Here is a 17,093-nt window from a genome sequence, read left to right as displayed (position 1 = left end):
GAAAGCGGAGAGGCTCGTAGCTGCAGACGGGCATTCTGGGAGAGCGGGGGTGGGGGGGGAGAAGGAGGGAGGGGGGAGTGGGAGGGGTTGTGGCCTTTGTGGTGCCAGCTGAGTGAGGCAGACAGTTGAAGGGAACAGGTTGCTGTGTCTGTTCAAGCTCATCTTGCTGCTCTTGACCTTTAACCTTTAGCTGTGACAGCTCCAGCGGCTGGGAGAGTCCAACTATTTTTTTTTTTTCCTTCCCCCCTCCCGGTCGGGAGAGCGAGCGCTCGATGACACGCAGACGAGCACAGCGGCGCTCAGAACCGCGGTGTTAAACATATCGTGACGGTGTCCCAGTGCAAATGGCACGCTGTTTAAAAGAAAAAAAGAAATGACATAAGCTTATTTGATTAACCGCATATCCCTGAATTGTGTGACTTTGTTAAACAATACCACCACCCTGGACACGTTTTGGTTTTTCCGTGGACACGTTGCCCTTGATTCGAAGGAGGATGGGAATTCTGAGTTATTAGAAATATTATTGAGAACTCGATTAAACAATTTAGCAATTGACAAATAATTCATTGGCAATTTGCCCTAGTTGCTATAGCGTCAGATACGCTTTGTCATTCAGTATATTTGATAACTTGACATCCATACTGGTTTCTGAATGATAGTTGTTGTTGTTTTTTTTTAATACCAATTTAATAAAATCCATTTGAAGAAAAATAAAATTACACGACACGTTTAGGTACAAATCTTTAGTTCTCTGGCTGCAATTAACAGATGTCCCCTAAACGCCGCACATGCAGGTTGTTGCTAGATGCTACAACTTACTGATGTTCCCCAAACGCCTCACATGCTATCAATAGACGCTAGCCTAGCTGGCTGCGGACATGGAAGCCTTCAGTGTCTGTAATTACTGCAGCACGCACAACTCGGAGAGACGAATCGAGCGAAATGACTTTGAAATGAGTGAAATAAGGCGTTCTGAAGTTCAGTTCACTTGAGCGATTTCATCCATACGGACGCCCAAGTAGAGACTTTTAAAACGAAAAAAAAAAAAAAAAAACGTGTTGGCACGGATGCCGCTTTTGGATCGAAGTTCGGAACCGAATTTGAACCGAATTTGATACCAGGTACGGCGGATGAAATTGAGTCAGCGCTGTAAAAGTATCAAAGTTAGTTAGAGGCATTACAATCTGTATCGTGTGAACTATTCTCAGACCCCCGATATGGAAAAAGAAGACACAAAATCCATCGACTTGTCGTGTTTTTTTTTTTGGTGATGGTGCAGAAATAAGTGGGAGTCAAACGGACTTAAAAAAATGGTTTTGATCCTCCAAAGAACTCTTTGGTCTGTTTTCACAGGAATCTGCAAACATGCGAGTATCTTAACACGAAGAGGCAAGTAAAACGAAGATCTGCTGGCACGGATGCCGTGGAGTAATGAGACAGGCTAGTTGCGTGGCTATGTATTTTCTCATGGAAATGTGCGTCCTTTGAGCTTTTTATTATTCTGCGAGATTTGTCGAGAGGGTGACCAAAAAAAAAAAAAAAAAAAAAAAAAGAAATGCGGAGAATTCCTCAATAATGTAGGTCATGCAAGAGAGAGAAAAGCTCACGCTAGTGCCACACCAGAGAAAAGCTTTGTCACTTTTTTTTTTTTAATTTACCCCGTCCTCGGGAGGGAGGCAGATTTGCATAATCGGGGTATTCACTGTCAAACCCTTGAAAGCATATCATGTTTATTCACAAACCTATTAGTCATTTGGTACAAAGACAAAGTACCAAATAAGCCCGTCTTCAACAAAACCTCTCGAGTTCTCTTTGTCGCAGCACCTCGCTCAGGTGGCGCACCTTTCACGTGGAACAAATGCGCACCAAAAACAAAAAACAACAAAAAAAAAAAACGACAACAAATCTTTCTGCCTTCCCCGCGACTCCTGCCGAGGATTTGCAGCTACACGGATGGATGTTTATCATTGCGGGAGCTGTAGCTTATACGCCTTTGTGTTTTCCTTTCAACATAAATACACTTGCCTCTGGGCAAAGGAGCCGCTTCCTCTCACTGCTCTGTTAAGAAGAGAGAATAGATCTCCTTTTTCGCTCTGTGTTTGTGCCTCCCCCACCTCTCCTCGGTGCCCGATCCCCACCGCGTGCAGCCAGCACCGCGCAGTCTTGGCCCATGCTTGTGTCAGGAAGAGCGGAGGTAGGCTCATAGATCCCCTGTTTTAGGCTCGGGGCCAACACCGTGTGTTGAACACGGAGGGGCCCCCAGGCAGTCATGCACACGGATGACAAATGTAGATGGCAAGCGGAGTGGGGTGGGGGGTGGGGGGGGAGCTGGAGAAGGGGCAGAGAGATAAGGCCAATCTGAGCACTGGTGTTTGTTGTGGATGTAATTGTGTCCTCAGCGCTCTGACATTAGGATTGTTGTGTTTAGTGGCGGCGTATATTTTGTTCCCATCCATGCGCAGATTTCGCTGCTCGAAGAATTATCCATATAAGTTGCTGCTTGAAGATGAAATTAGCCTTTGGAATTTTTGCCCTTTGTTTAAACCCGCCGGGCTCCGGGCACATACGTGCCCGCGCCCCGTACATACATGTGCTGCGTCGCGCGGAAACTCAATGACACGACTGCTTAGCGGACTCCCGGCCTTCCATTTCCCACACCCTCCAGGCCCCCTCGGAGATTTCAAGGTCAGGAAAGGGCACGGGCTGAGATTCATTTCTTGGGAAGCGGAACCACTGTCGCGGACGGTCACATAGAAGCGAGTCTCTCCTTTTACAGTCCTGCTCCGCGGTCGCTTCGACTGTTTCCCTCCCAAGTTCAGGTCTACGAGGGTTTTTTTTTTTTTTCTTTGTTTTTTGTTTTTCCCGTTTTTTTTTTTTTTTTCTTTTGATTTCCAAAGCTTCGGACGTGGCGTCAGATCGGAGCCGTCAGCAGCTGTCTTCATCGGAGCTGACAGGGGAGGTGGAGATGTGGCGGTGGAGCCGTCGAGGTTTGACAGCAGCGGAGTCACTTTAAAAATCGAATGTCGAAGGGGCCTGGCCGAACGGCACGAGACATTACCGGTGCGTTGAACACTCCCGACAGCTGAGCATGCGAGTGTGTGTGCGAGTGTGTGTGCGTGCGTGTGTGTGTGTGTGTGTGTGTAGATTTTGAGGGTAGGATGGGGGGGCCTTGAAGGTTCCAGTGGAACAAAAGGTATGTAGGCAGCTGCCATCCTGCTGCCAGCAGCTCATGATCCAAATGGAAGATGTACACACACGCGTGCACAGATTGGTGCGCAACAAGGATCTGACACACTCAGCAAGGCAGTCGGTGACTCCCTCACTCTTCGCACACGCACTTCTTCAAAGTTCCTATTTCTGTCCAGCCAACACTAAAACCTTACAGATATTTTGTTTTGGATATAAAACGGATAAAAGTCATAAATATGCCCAATGTGAGAAGCTGAAGTCAAAGAGTATATTTGCTCAATAACTCAGTCATGAAATATTAAAATTGTTGGCAGTTAATTACCTTTTGATTAATCAGCTGAGGATTTCAGCATTACACCTGGTTGGAAATCAAGTTTTATTACTTTTTTCATCACATTTCCTCACATTCATGTCTTGTTGACAGCACAGTTTAAGTCTATTGAGAAAAGTCGTTATAGAATTGCCACATGACAGATAAACATTGACAAAGCTAATATTATTCACTCCTCAAGAAAGTTTCAGGAGTCTTCAGGTATATATTTTTTTCACTCTCTGGAAACAGAACAGAAACTGGTTGATGTGGTCGGCTGTAATAATTGATAAATGAACAAAAACTCAATAGGGAGCAGTTTTTATGGTGAAAGTATAATGTGGATTTCAACTTTTTCTGACTGTTTTGTTTGTTTTTGAAATTCATTGCGATTATTGATATAATACCAAAATTTCATTTAGATTTTTATACTGTTGCGCAAACAAACATATTAAATAATGACTCGAATACGAACAAAATGACCAAAAATTATGGACAAGGTTCGACGTAAACTAAGTGGGTACTTGGCTGAAAATTGGCTGAAATGGGGGGGGGGGGGGGGACAACAACGTTAATGTTCCTTTAAAGGGCCGACCGACAAGCAACTCATTTGCTAACATGGACACTGATGAATTGGTGGCAGTTGCTGAAGGCATATTAGGGCAAAGGGTGACTTGGGAGGGGTATTCCAGTGAGGAGGGAGGAGACGAGTGTGCTGTGTGACTGGTAGGGGTGTGTGTGTGTGTGTGTGTGGGGGGGGGGGGTCGATGACAAGAAGCAGCAGCAGCAGCATGGGGGGGGGGGTCCGGTGAGAAGGGTAATTTGGGGCGTCCAGAGTGAGGCGTTCCAACCAGCAGTTGTCACTTCAGCAGACGATGGTCGAGTGGCACATGTGCTGCTCTGAGTTGGACCCTCTTCTTTCTCTTCAGGACTGTATCCCTCTCTGATCTTTCACTTGGACTATCTCGCACCCGGAGCTCTGTAACTCTCCTCAATCCAGAATCCAGACGGGGTTTTTTTTTTTTTTTTTTTTGGCCTCTTGCCACCTTTAATCTTTTGACGGTAAGAGTGACCCGTTCAAGACGTGGCAGCTGAGTGTGTGTGGGTGTGTGTGTGTGTGTGCGGGTGTGTGTGTGTGTGTGTGTGTGTGTGTGTGTGTGTGCGTGCGTGCGTTTGTGTTTCCACTGATGTAATTGGTTTGAACTGACTGGAACTGCCGCGTCACTTAAAACCATAATTACTTCAAGAGAAAATGCCATAATTGACGTCCTCTCCTCTGGCTAAAACTAACATTTTTCAACTTTCTCATGGTTGAGTTACGCTGAAGTTGCGAGGGAAGACGGTCTCGGAAATGTTTGGGAGCTTTCCGAGCTCTCTAATCGCTCCAGGAGGCCATCACTGCCGGCGCCTCTGAGGACTTTTTACGAGGTAGATAGCGAGGTGACTTGCTGTGTGGCCTGTTGTCCGTCGTCGGCCGCCGAGCTGACACCTTCCCCTGCCTCAAGCCGTCTGAGGGGGTGCGGGTGTGGAGGTGGGGGTGGGGGGAGGGGTGATTAATGGTCGATAGCCCGTGTTGTCGTGCGGCCAGTAACGTCACACCTGTTCTTTTTCTTTTCCCGAATTGAAGGCTTACGTGACGCTCGTGCCCTTGACACCTGTTGAAACCGTGTCGTGTACTTTTGAATGTGGACAAATGTAATGCCTTAAATATGCCTTCAGACGGTTTTCTTTGACAACCGTGATTGCTCTGGTTATATCACGGTCACTCAAACGGAAGGTAAATACCAGGAAGTTGAGCTATTCCTTTTTGAGATCTATTTCTTTTATACATGTAATTGGTTTGTCTGGCACTGTGTCTTCCACAGAAGAAAACGAAAATCTGAAACGTGATCGATCGTACTCTCAAACTCCAGTTATGCGAAAGATTATTACATGAATCCTCTTATGTGCTACGGTGGTGTTGGCTGCCAGCGTTTCATTTTGAAGTTTTCTTTGCTCATCACGTTTACAATATTGTTACACGCTCTGTTTCCCACAAGTTTTTGCCGCGTCGCCTGCTGCGTTTCCGAAACCCGCTCGGTGGAAGAGCGGCCGGACTCGCGGGGTCTCCAAGCAGCTGCTCGACACTTGTTTTGAAGGGTATCTTGACAACAAAGCCGCGCTGGCTCCATCTCCTGTGGCCAGATTGAAAGATGCCTCTCTGAGCTGAGGGACCTCGTGCTTCCTAATGACCACATGAATAGACAATCATGACTGAGTTGGTTTATTCTGTATCTCTGTAGGAAACAAAAAAAAGAAAAAAAAAAAAGAAAGATTTCCTCAGGGAGGGTTAATCTGTTGAAAGGATCACAGTGCACTTCTCAGAACAGTGAAGTGTGTGTGTGTGTGTGTGTGTGTGTGTGTGTGTGTGTGTGTGTGTGTGTGTGTGTGTGTGTGTGTGTGTGTGTGTGTGTGTGTGTATATATATGTGTGTGTGTGTGTGTGTGTGTGTGCGCGCCAGACTCTGTGGAGTGTTTATTATTATTGAGTGCCTTCAGCATACTTGCGCTGCCCACATTTCATAGTTAATGATGGATAAAGCTCAGCAAACATTTGCGGTGGAGACTATAGATAGGAAGGTATGTGGCTAAAAACAACAGCACTCCTCCCACTCAACTGCATTCACAAAAAATAAACCTGATGGTGCTGATGATTTAAAAAAAAATAAAAAATAAAAAAAAAGTTCTATATTTAAATGTCTGTCTTGATCTTGCCCGTCTGGCTCTTGTGTGTGAGGTCTCATTGATGAGAACATGTTCGACTGGTGACCTCTGTCCTCGAGTGCCACATTGATGTCATTAGTGTTTTGTCTAGAGGGCATTTTTCCTCTGTCACAGACCTTTTGTTGTCGCGCTGCAGTAGATTGAAGATGATGGGAAAAGCTGCGAGGGAGGACGCGGTCTTCGAAAGCTCACTTTACAACTCCAGAGTTACATTCCGAAAACACGGCACTGATAAAACAAAAATAAGATTGTAGGGATAATAAATAGTCTTATCTATAAGACGAATAAAGGCCAAAGCTGTGAGTTTGACTTGAACTTAATTAAATATTTCCATTGTAACTGTAATTTTTAGACCTAACTGTGGACGTATAATCAAAGGTGATCAGAAAACACTGTAACGATTAGTTAATTATTTAATTATATTATTCTTAGTTTGTCATCTAAAACATAAAAAAAAAAAAAAAATGTCTGGCAAAAACACTGAACGTCTAAGGGTGCATCGATCTTCATATGTCTTGTTTTGTTGAAGAAATTACATTTACAATAATATATAACATTAGAATAACTGGGACAAATACTTTCATTGATCAACTAATTAGTTAGATAATTAACAGTTGATTGACAGAAAATGTAATGGGTGGCAGGTTTTGTTGACATTTCAGACATCAGTCTGCTCCTCGAAAGTCATTTGATAGACTAGATTTCATTAAATTCACCTGAAAAATAATCAACAGCTTGATCAATACTGAGAATAGTCAGCGGTTGCAGCTCTACGTCGAGGCAGGACAAGCAACTGTCGAACTTGTGACGGCTCACAGATCGATGGAAACACCCTGCTACCACGTAATCAACTCAAATTCTATTACAGCGCTGCGATGTGCTGATTCTTTTCATAGGACAGGTTCTCCTCCAACAAACTACTGAGGAAAAAAAGAAATAATTCCTTTTCAAACTGTAAAATCTCTCCCTGTCATTGTCACCACTGGCTCCTCCAATCGGCTCGCAGCTCTCGGGGATGGGTGTGCCTCCGAGCACGTCAAGATGTGCTCACCTATTGGCTGTGATGTAACCTGACAGGTAAAACTGCATACTGTAGTCCGTGGCGATGATGCAGTGACAGGAACAAGTCTCGCAGTCTATAACACGCCACAGTGAAAGTATTGTGCGGCCTACCAACGAGTCCTCTCCGCTCCACATGCTGCTGGACAAAAGGCCTCTTTGTGTGTGTCCGTGTGTGCGCTCACATACGTACATGCATGAGTGTATTATGGGTATTATCAGGGTAATTTCTTTTCGCTGTATTCATGCCAGAGGCTACGAGCACGAACAGTAGATCGGTGATAGTTCGGGGCGCCCCGTGTTAAATGCGTGGGTGTGTGTTATTCTGGGTGTGCGCGCAGTTGTTTGTTTTTATATACGTGTTAGGGAGAGTGTGTGTGTGTGTGTGTGTGTGTGTCCGTCCGTGCTCGGGCAGACTGCGTTATTGATAGCAGCACCCGGCAACGCGGCCATAATTCACGAGCCAAGAGGCGCAGATCTCTTTACCGCCCCTCCCATCCCATCTCCTCCCATCCCCCCACCCTCAAACCACCACCACCAACACCGCCGCCACCATCACCACCTCAGAAGTGCTGCCCTTGCACTCCATCGGCCCTCCCCTCTCTCCCCCACCTCTCCAAAGTCTCACCCATGATTGGTTAAGAGGAGAAGTAGGAGGGGGTGGAGGGAGGGAGGGGGCGGGAAGGAGGGGGGGGGGCGATCATATTCCACTGCCAGGGTTGGCAGCGGAGACGCACAGGCACAATCACAATCATAAGCCAGGCTTCAGATATTAGGCCAGCAGCTCCCTCCTCCACCTCCCCTCCACCTCACTTCCCCTCCTCCGCTATTTGTCACAATGCCCTCCCCTTCACTCCACCTGCTTGATGCTCCTGGTACAAAATCACCCATCGGGGTTTTTTCGTCGTCGTCGTCGTCGTTGTTGTTGTTGTTGTTAATATCGCAAAGATGGCTCGCCGGGGTGACCTGAAGCCCCCGAAGATTGTGGCGGGAGCTGTATCCAACGGTTGCCCGGGAACATGAGGCAACAGGCTGTAAATATCACACAGCTGGTGCTGGCGGAGCACCGTCAAGGTTGGGCCGCAAACCGAGCCTCGCCCGGCTCAAATTAAGGTTGTTTTTTTTCAGTGGCCAGGTTACCCCCCCTATCACTCCCCCCCCCACACACACACACACACACTCCCCCACTCCCCTCAACCTCAGCTCCATCAGCAGGCTCTGTCTGTCTCCCAATGAGGAACAAATCTGTTAGACTTCTCATCATCCCCCTCCCTTACAAATCACCAATTCGTGATTGTAATGCATCTTGAAGCTGGCGAGCTGTGAATGAACCTTAATGCCTCTAATGTTGACAGTAGATTTTATGCGCAGATATTTGCGGCTGGAGCATTCCTGCAATTTAGAGAAGCACTTTCATAAAGTTTAAGGACGCGCGAAGAACAGAGGAAAAAGATGGAGAGGTCCGTTTTATAAGTGGGCTTTCGGAGGAAATGCAGCACGATAACCAAAAACCTTGTTTTGTCTTACCAGCAGTCGAAACCCAAACTTGAGCCCGTGAATGTTTTAATACTTTAATCAAAACTAAGAGAAACAGTTTGTCGGTTATTAAAAGTGGTTAAATACATTTTCTGTTTATCTATTAAGTGATTAAATCCTCAGTCTTTCGAGCATATAAGATCATGCAAACGAGGATGTGCGGTGTACATTCCAGCTGCAGCATCTTGTGCTTTTTAAAGAGGCTGGAAAGTTTGTTCCCATTAGATCACTCCTCAGGTCTTCCCCAGCTTTTCTGTCGTTGGTCAAATAAAAAAAATAAAAAAACATCGCCACGACAACCTCAGACACTTACTGACTTGATTTCGTGTGATTCCCAAATGCACGGAGCGTCTGATGGCGTCCTTTTTGTCTTCTTGCGTTTTCGTTGGTCACGTCGGGCCAGTGTGAGCGAACACTGAGTGATGAATGAATATTGGTGAGGTATCGATCGGCGCCGACCTCAAACTGAGGGACAGATCAGTCATTTTCACAGCCTGCTCCAGGGGTCACGACTCCGGCAGCTGCATCCAGGCTGACCGCCCTCTTCTTGAAACCCGAAGCCCTCGACTTCTCCGCAGATCTCCGGGTGACCTCTGTGTTGCCGGCAGGGCCTGCTAACATTTCTCATATGTTTGAATGCAACTTTGATACAATCTGTGCAACTAATTGGACTCTCCAGACCAGTTTGCTTTCGAGCGCCGTGTGCAACATGCGATAGCAAAAAAAAGCTGGTTTGGGTTCCTCCCCATTATGTTGCGCTATTGCTAATATTTTTCTATGCATATTTCCTGGATTGACGGAGACACTTTAGATTCAAATTTGGTTTGCTTTAATGAAACAGAAGTTGCTTGTAGAAGCAATTTTTGGCTTCAAGAATATCCAAAACATAACATGACGGCGATGGAGCATACAACTGTCACAAAAAAAAAAAGAGGAGATATGGTATTTCAATATGTCCTTAGATACGTGGTCTACCACGCCATCCTGACGTTACACAGACGAAATGTGATGCGAAGTGGAAGCTGTACAATTTAATTCAGTTCAATTTGATCAGATTTCATGCCTTTCTTAACTTTTACTTGTACTTAACATTAAAATACATGAGCATTTACTGGCAGTAGCTTGAAAACAATCAATATTCCCTCACTGTGTTGGATTAGCCAGAAGCCACGTGCCCCCCGAAAGAGCCAACTACCACGTCAGCATTAGTAAACTATGGCCGGTGATTCACAGGGCAACTTTTTTTGGAGGATGCGTTCTTCACTTAAATGCCGCTGGCTGATGATTGTGTGCTTCGGTTCAGGTTCAGTTTTTTTTGTTTTGTTTTTTTTACGAGTTTTAATGGGTGCATAATAAGAGAGTTTGTTGCTTCAGTAATTTCCTTTGAACAGACCCAGAGACAGTGTGCTGTGGAAGTTGTTGGCAGCAGCAGTGTTAGTATTTAGTACTGAAGTGTTGAGCTACTTGTTTTGATAACTTAATGATATTTGGCCGTTTTGTACTGAATTTGGTCCCGATCCGTTTATTGCGATACGTCTGTCTCTGAATTAAATCAATTTTCTCATCCGCTAATCTTTACACCCAGACTGGATATTAAAAAAAAAAAAAAATCACTTGCCTCACCACAACTGGCACATGCATACACTTGTGTTTCAGACAGTTCTCATGACATTGCCAGATTTTGAATCCATTAACCTGTCGAGAAAGAAGTTGGCGTAATCAAAGTTTGGGCTCGTATATAGACAGCACTGCAGTAGGGAGGGGGCACCATTTTCAAATATTCAAATAGTCATTATAATCCCAAAAATCGATCAGTGTACGCGACTATCGTTCTTCCTTATGTCCCCTGTTGTTACCAGCGCCTGGTTGTCATGCGTCACTCCCGTCAGAAGGTGGCGCTAATGCGCGTAAAAGCCGCCCGCCAGCCGCCGTTATAATAACATAAGGAGAAGAAGAACACGCTGCTTCCAGGGGTCCGGAGCTCTGCAGGTAAAGCTGTGCCGCTATTAGACGTCCCCGGTGCGAACGCGGGGAAACGTGCACAAGACATCAATATTTCGATATTCAATATTTGATTAAAAATCAAATGGTTACGAGCGCATTTCGAAGAGTATTTTTTGCTTGACGTGCCCGTCCCTGGTCGGCGGATGTCGGTGCCGAGTGGGAAAAGTGAATGATTTCTCAGTAGTCCTCTGGCATGGCTCCAGCTGCCCGGAACCATCCCCCCTCCCCCTCCGCCTCATCCCCCTTCCTCCACCCTCTTCCCCCCTCCTCCCCTCCCTCCCCTCGACTATCAGCCCCCTACCGCTGACTGTTATCTCTCTGCTCCAGGCTGCTCCAGCGCCACTTAACACGCCAGGGCAGTAAAGGATGGACACGCAGGAAGAACAGACACACATGCTCAGGCCTGACCACTATATATTGATGCTTCAGTCTTCCATTAGACACATATCATATGGGCACACTGATAAACGCTCCTCTAAAATGACGAAAAATTATTTTAATATAACGACTAATATGTTGGTTTTTTTTTGGTCCAACATAAATAAATAAGGAACCCTTAGTCAGCTTGGAAATCATAACAAAATGGCACTCATAACTGCAGAAGTTTCATAAGAATCATCATATTTGAAGTTTTCTTCAGTATCAAAATAATCCTGGGAAAGTTGTCTGTACATTGCAAATGAAAACTGCTTATGGAAGATATTTTTAATGGTGCCAATTTGGCACTCACCAAAAGAAATGAGTAAAAAAAAATGAGTGCTCAAGATGGGAAATAAACGCTCTGCCATAGATCCATAGCAATATATCAATAATCAATAAAACATATTTTTCATTTGAATTTGAGCCTATTTCAGAGTTCTGCTTTATTATCACATATTACTGACCTATAATCAACTCGGCTCTAGCGTGCACTCACATGGCCTCATCGTCATCTGCTTACATCACAGCTTCCCCTGTGAAAGCTGTGATGCCATATTGACGCAGATCACGTCTAACCCAAACACCCGGTTCTCCTTCGGTATTCTGTGGCATGCAAGTGTGTTTTTGTTTGTTTGTGTGTGTGTGTGTGTGTGTGTGTGTGTGTGTGTGTGTGTGTGTGTGTGTGTGTGTGTGTGTGTGTGTGTGTGTGTGTGTGTGTGTGTGTGTGTGTGTGTGTCATGACTCAGTCACAGCCCCGTGCTCCTCCCCTGCAGGTGCTGACACATTCAGCCCAGAGCAGAAACATTGGTGGCGATGTATCAGTAATATCGAGGCCAGCGTTAGCCGGGGGGACGGTAAGGCAGGTTGTCAGGAGGAAGGTCAGCAGTTCACCAACCTCGACTGGCTGGGAAAATCTGGATGACGTGCCCTTTAGCAAGTCACTTAACCCTTGATTGCCCAGAGGACGCTTTCCCGCCCGTTGTCCGACTGTAGAGGATTTGGGTCGTGGCGGGGAGCTTCCAGCTGCAACTAACTGTAAAGCAAGTTATTGGAGAAGTAGAACATCCTTGTCTACTTCCTCCTCATAAATAAATGGTAAAATCACAATATTACCCTCGCAGCTCGTCGCTTTCCACCCACATCTCTGGACTAGAAGATTGAAGCTTTGAAATGCTTAACGTACACAACAACAGATGTTAGGGATAATGATGCGATGCAACATTTTTCAAACTGTTCTAATATGGACTAATCTTTGTTGCCGGCTGCCCCAAAGCTATGACCTGACGTGTCCCCTCTAAAGCTTAGTGGACACATTTTGTACAGTAATAGTATTTTTCTTTTTTTACACCGTTTCTGTGCGACGATGTTAATGTCCATGCTCTGTAAATTGGTTTAATGCTATTATTTTGCATTACTTAATCCCAACATGCACTATCTGCTTCACATTTTGCCGATTCTTTTATTTGTGCGACAGTCCGTTTGAGTAGATTTAATTCTTCATTGCATTGTCAGGTTATATAGAGAGCACTACAAGATAGATGTCTACATATTTTAGATGTTTTTAGATACAAATGTGCGTGAAAACATCTCACATTAGAAGGGTAAGAGGCATCACAGAGCTTTATCAACATCGAGTTGCCCAGTGTGTCCGCAGGGATGATGAATTTTTCATCAAACACTGACAGCCTGTAATATTCTAGCAGCTGTACTTAGGAACTGGAGAAGTTTAGTGCATGTAGCAGCTGTACTTTTCATGTTTGTTCAATTTCCTCAAAAGTTCTGTATTCCTTTAACTTCAATTTCTTAACTCCAGCTGCTATAAAATGTACAATTATTATTATTATTATTATTTTACAATTATAGCCTTTTGAGAAATAAAACCATTTAAATGCATTTAGGCGTTCCCCAGGGTCCTAATCTGGGTCCACCATAGATTCCTAATTATCAGCGTTTATCTGTTCATTGTCCAGATCCTCTCTCTATCGCTCTCGCCTGCTCAGCGAGGCAGCAGACACACTCCAGGCCCTCCCGCTTCCCATGTGAGAGCAGAGATTCTGCCTGACATCAGACATGGGAAGCGAGCCGCAGCAGCATGAAGGGTAAAAGGTCGGGACTTGACCACCCTGGGCAGATAAAGCAGCCTTTTCATGTGTGATCAGCCCACAGCCCAAAGACAAAATCCCTCAGTTCGCTGCCTTTGAACTTCACTGCAACTGGAGCGAGTCCCCCCCCCCACCCCATGCTTGTTCCGTGGCTAACAAAGGCTACGAGAGAATATGAGTGCACACCTCGTTATTATTTTGTTCAAATATGAATGAATGTACGACACATCAGAAACACCTACTCTTCCCAGAAGTACACTAATGAGGTGATCCAGGTAGAATTCATTATCCCTCACTGGTCTTTTCTATTCAATTCCTGCCAGTCAAATAAGAGAAGAAGAAGAAGAAGAAGAAGATGAGCAGAATTAGAGGAGCTAGAGATAGATTTTTTGGGGGAAAATTGTTGTGCTGAAGGGGCTGGAACCAAAATACGTGAAAGATGTTGCCAATACCGTACATTCAGTTCCCGCAGCGCACACAGTAGATTGCTCCATGTAGAAAACCAGGCTCAGGCAGCCTCCAGTTCTCCATCGAGCCTTTTTACAAAGCAATTATGACACTCATAACACCCTCTTCCTTCAACCCCCCCCACACTCTCTCTCCCATCAGTGCATAATTCATAAGCAACTCATTGCCAAAGCTAAGCCAATTGCATCCTCACTAAACGAGCATGCAGCGCCCACAGCGGCACAAAAGGAACGTCAGTCTCATGACAGACTATTTCACGTCCTTTGTTTCGTAAGAATGGAGGTAAATAGAGGGCGTTCTCCCGCCGCCGCTCTCCCAGGTAGAGGGAATGCAAACAATGCAGAGGAGCTGGTGTCGTGTCTGTATACTCAAGGCTTTCCAGATGCTTCAGCTCTGTAATGCTGCCACTTGGCTACCACTGTCTGTGTGTGTGTGTGTGTGTGTGTGTGTGTGTGTGTGTGTGTGTGTGTGTGTGTGTGTGCGCGCACGCTGTGCTGTGTGTAAACACAGTCTGTATGTATATATATAGAGCGCTATTTTTAAAAGCTGAACCACAAATAGTAGTAACGGGGCCTAAAACGGTCCTCGCCTCTGTTGCCGTTCCTGGGCTCCTGCCGTCTCATTCATTCATGAGTTTGCATGAATTTGCAGAAAGACTGGGGGCTTTTCTACTTTCTGTCTTGCTCTTTTTTGAAATTCTGAATTCATAATGAACCCCGTCCTCTGTTTCTGATCAGGCACCGTGGCGTATCGCAGACCACCCTTATTTCACGGTTAGTTAGATGGATGACTGCATTAGACACACATTTTTACACTCTTCATTTCTCTCTGTGTTGCGCGGAATTAGGTCAGCGCTCTGTTTAGGTAATAAGGCATAATGATATTACTGGACAGAAAACTGCGTTGGCCAGCCCTCTTTAAATACCGAGTGTCACCGGTGGAAAATCTGCCGACTCATCCCGCTTTGTGGACATGTGAGGTATCTCTTCCTCAGAGTCTGGAAAATCTAAGAGTGCTGAAAATTGCCTCTCGGTCCTAATGATCATATAAAGATGAGAATAATTTCCGTACGTGTACGGCTGATTGTCGTCCTGCCTGCTCACAATTGACACAGATGCTGTTAAACGCAGATTCCTGTAGAGGAAATATCGCAGTGCAACACAATTGTTTTTGAAAAAGTAAAATATGTAGAATGCGCAGACACCGTGGCTGCTCTCTGTTGTGCCTCCGATTGGGGGAATCACATTCGGCGTGTTAGGGCGGCCGAGGCCGGGCAGCCGGTTGCCGTGGGCGACCAGCAGATCAGTGATGTGGCGGTGATGCCTCTAATGAAGCTGACACAGCACAGCCTCCCTCCTCGCGGGCCCCTGAGGGCCTCTTGCTCTGCATGTAGCGCCACAAACACCCCCCCCCCTCCCCCTTACTCCTCCCTCTTCGGGTTCATCCAAATGTGCTTCTGATTTGATGGCGCCTCAAATGCATTGCTGCATCATTTATTCCCTCGTATATGTTCGGTCAAGGCAAACACAGTGTTTGGAGAAGCTAAATTGGGTCACAGTATACAAACAAAGCCTCTCTGCCCTTTTCAGAGTCTCTCTCTCCCCGTCTGATGAATGCCTCTGTGTTGTTTTCCAGGAGCTGCCCAGCTGAGGTGAAGGGGAGGGCAGAAGATCCCAGTTCAGCCTGAGTGTGGATGACCTGCCCCCAGAAACAGGACCATGATCTGAAGACGGTGTTGCACACAGAACCCCGTTCTTCCTCTCCTCCTTCTCCCTCTTTTTTTTTTTTTTCATTTAAAATCTTTCTTCTTTTTTTTTTTTTTTTTTTTTTTTTTTTTTCTTTTCTTTTCTTTTTTTTTTTTTCAACCTATTTTCGCTGCCCGGGTGCTTCAAACAGAGTCAGTGTTGCACAGAGAGGGCGAACCTGAAAGTGACTGAAAACTTAAAGAGGAAGAGATACAACGACAGCCATCTGTGACCTCAGACCTTGCCACTCCCCCCATCTCCTCCCACTGCAACACCAGAACCATGGGGAGGAAAAAGATCCAGATTCAGAGGATCACCGACGAACGCAACAGACAGGTCAGAACCAACAACACGAGCCAACCCAACACTAGTTGAATTCGTATGAACTTCTGATTGATCGCACTTTCAGCTGAATCATACTTTCACAAAATTAAGCAACTTATTGGAGGTAAAGGAGACGAATTAAATAATGAAAGTAGCAAGGAAACACCAACTGATATGGTCGGTAAGGATGAACATACATACATATATAGGACTGGTTAATCATTTGATATAATCATTTATTGACATCCAGCAGTATCATGTCACGTATACACTTTTGAAAATTCTGTTGTTTAAAGTAATTATACATACGTCGTAATTTTTGGTTGTTGCAATCATTCAAATGCACATCAGTTCAATCCTGTATAAATATAAGTTTCACCTTTCACATGAACATACTGTTCTTAAATAACATCGCTAACAAGGGCTAAGTCAGCATTTCTGTGTGCAGAGCTGGATTTATTCTTGGCACGGGAGTTTAAAGTCAATAGATACCTCCGTTTTGATTTATCATATCACCGTGTGGGATTTATTCTGCTAATATAAAAAAAAAAAAAGGCTGCATGTGAGCTGGCTGAAGCGACGATGGGAAGATTTCACTCATTATTTCATCATATTTACTTTCAACAATCCCCGCTACTGATCGAAAGTTGTGGAAAACACAAGCTGCCCATCGCAGTTTCTTGTGCTCTCCGTGTATCATATCAGCAGAAACGAGATTTACAAATACACAAATATTTGTTTTAATTTCTAAATTCAAACAGCATGATCCACTCTGGAGCATTAAACTACTCGTAAGTAGCCAGCTGTTGTATCGTTTTACTGGCTTGATCTCTCCGTTTTCCTCTCATCCTTCCTGCTTAGCTGTAAGACAGGAACAATCACTTTTCACTCCTCCACGATTTAATTCTATTGTGGTGACAGAAAACTTCAATCCTACCAGTGATAGTAATTACTCCTCAATAGCCAACCACTAGTGTAGCTCTAAAACAATGAATAAATTAAATAAAACCCCACGAAATGACACCTTTCACCATCAAAATTTGAGTTTTTTTTTTTTTTTTTGGTCTGATAGTGTGGAAAGTCGTGAAGAGCTGCATAACAGAATGACTTTATTTCCATTTAAGTTAGCATCGGGCTAAACTTGAAGTTCACCAGTGGATGTCTCCAGTGAGCT

The 17,093-nt window shown here is 45.0% G+C and overlaps 1 protein-coding gene across 10 annotated transcripts in view; it reads left to right on the top strand.

Moving 5' to 3' along the window:
- mef2d (myocyte enhancer factor 2d) overlaps window positions 1-17,093 on the top strand; it is a 102,988-nt gene that overhangs the window by 23,296 nt on the left and 62,599 nt on the right. For 9 of the 10 annotated variants that reach the window (XM_069719899.1, XM_069719897.1, XM_069719902.1 and 6 more), the window contains exon 2: window positions 15,486-15,931. In XM_069719899.1, coding sequence (XP_069576000.1) covers window positions 15,878-15,931 — 54 coding nt within the window. In that variant the 5' untranslated portion in view covers window positions 15,486-15,877. Of the gene's footprint in view, window positions 1-4,321; window positions 4,562-15,485; window positions 15,932-17,093 lie in introns of those variants that run through there. The other variant, XM_069719896.1, reaches the window with a different exon arrangement.

Source organism: Brachyistius frenatus, unplaced genomic scaffold, assembly GCF_029030835.1.
Source record: "Brachyistius frenatus isolate BFR_SWC_R1_liver_20210118 unplaced genomic scaffold, ASM2903083v1 Contig_227, whole genome shotgun sequence".
Taxonomy (NCBI): Eukaryota; Metazoa; Chordata; class Actinopteri; family Embiotocidae; genus Brachyistius; species Brachyistius frenatus.
The sequence above is the reverse complement of the archived record's forward strand: the minus strand, read 5'-3'. Positions and strand labels throughout refer to the sequence as shown.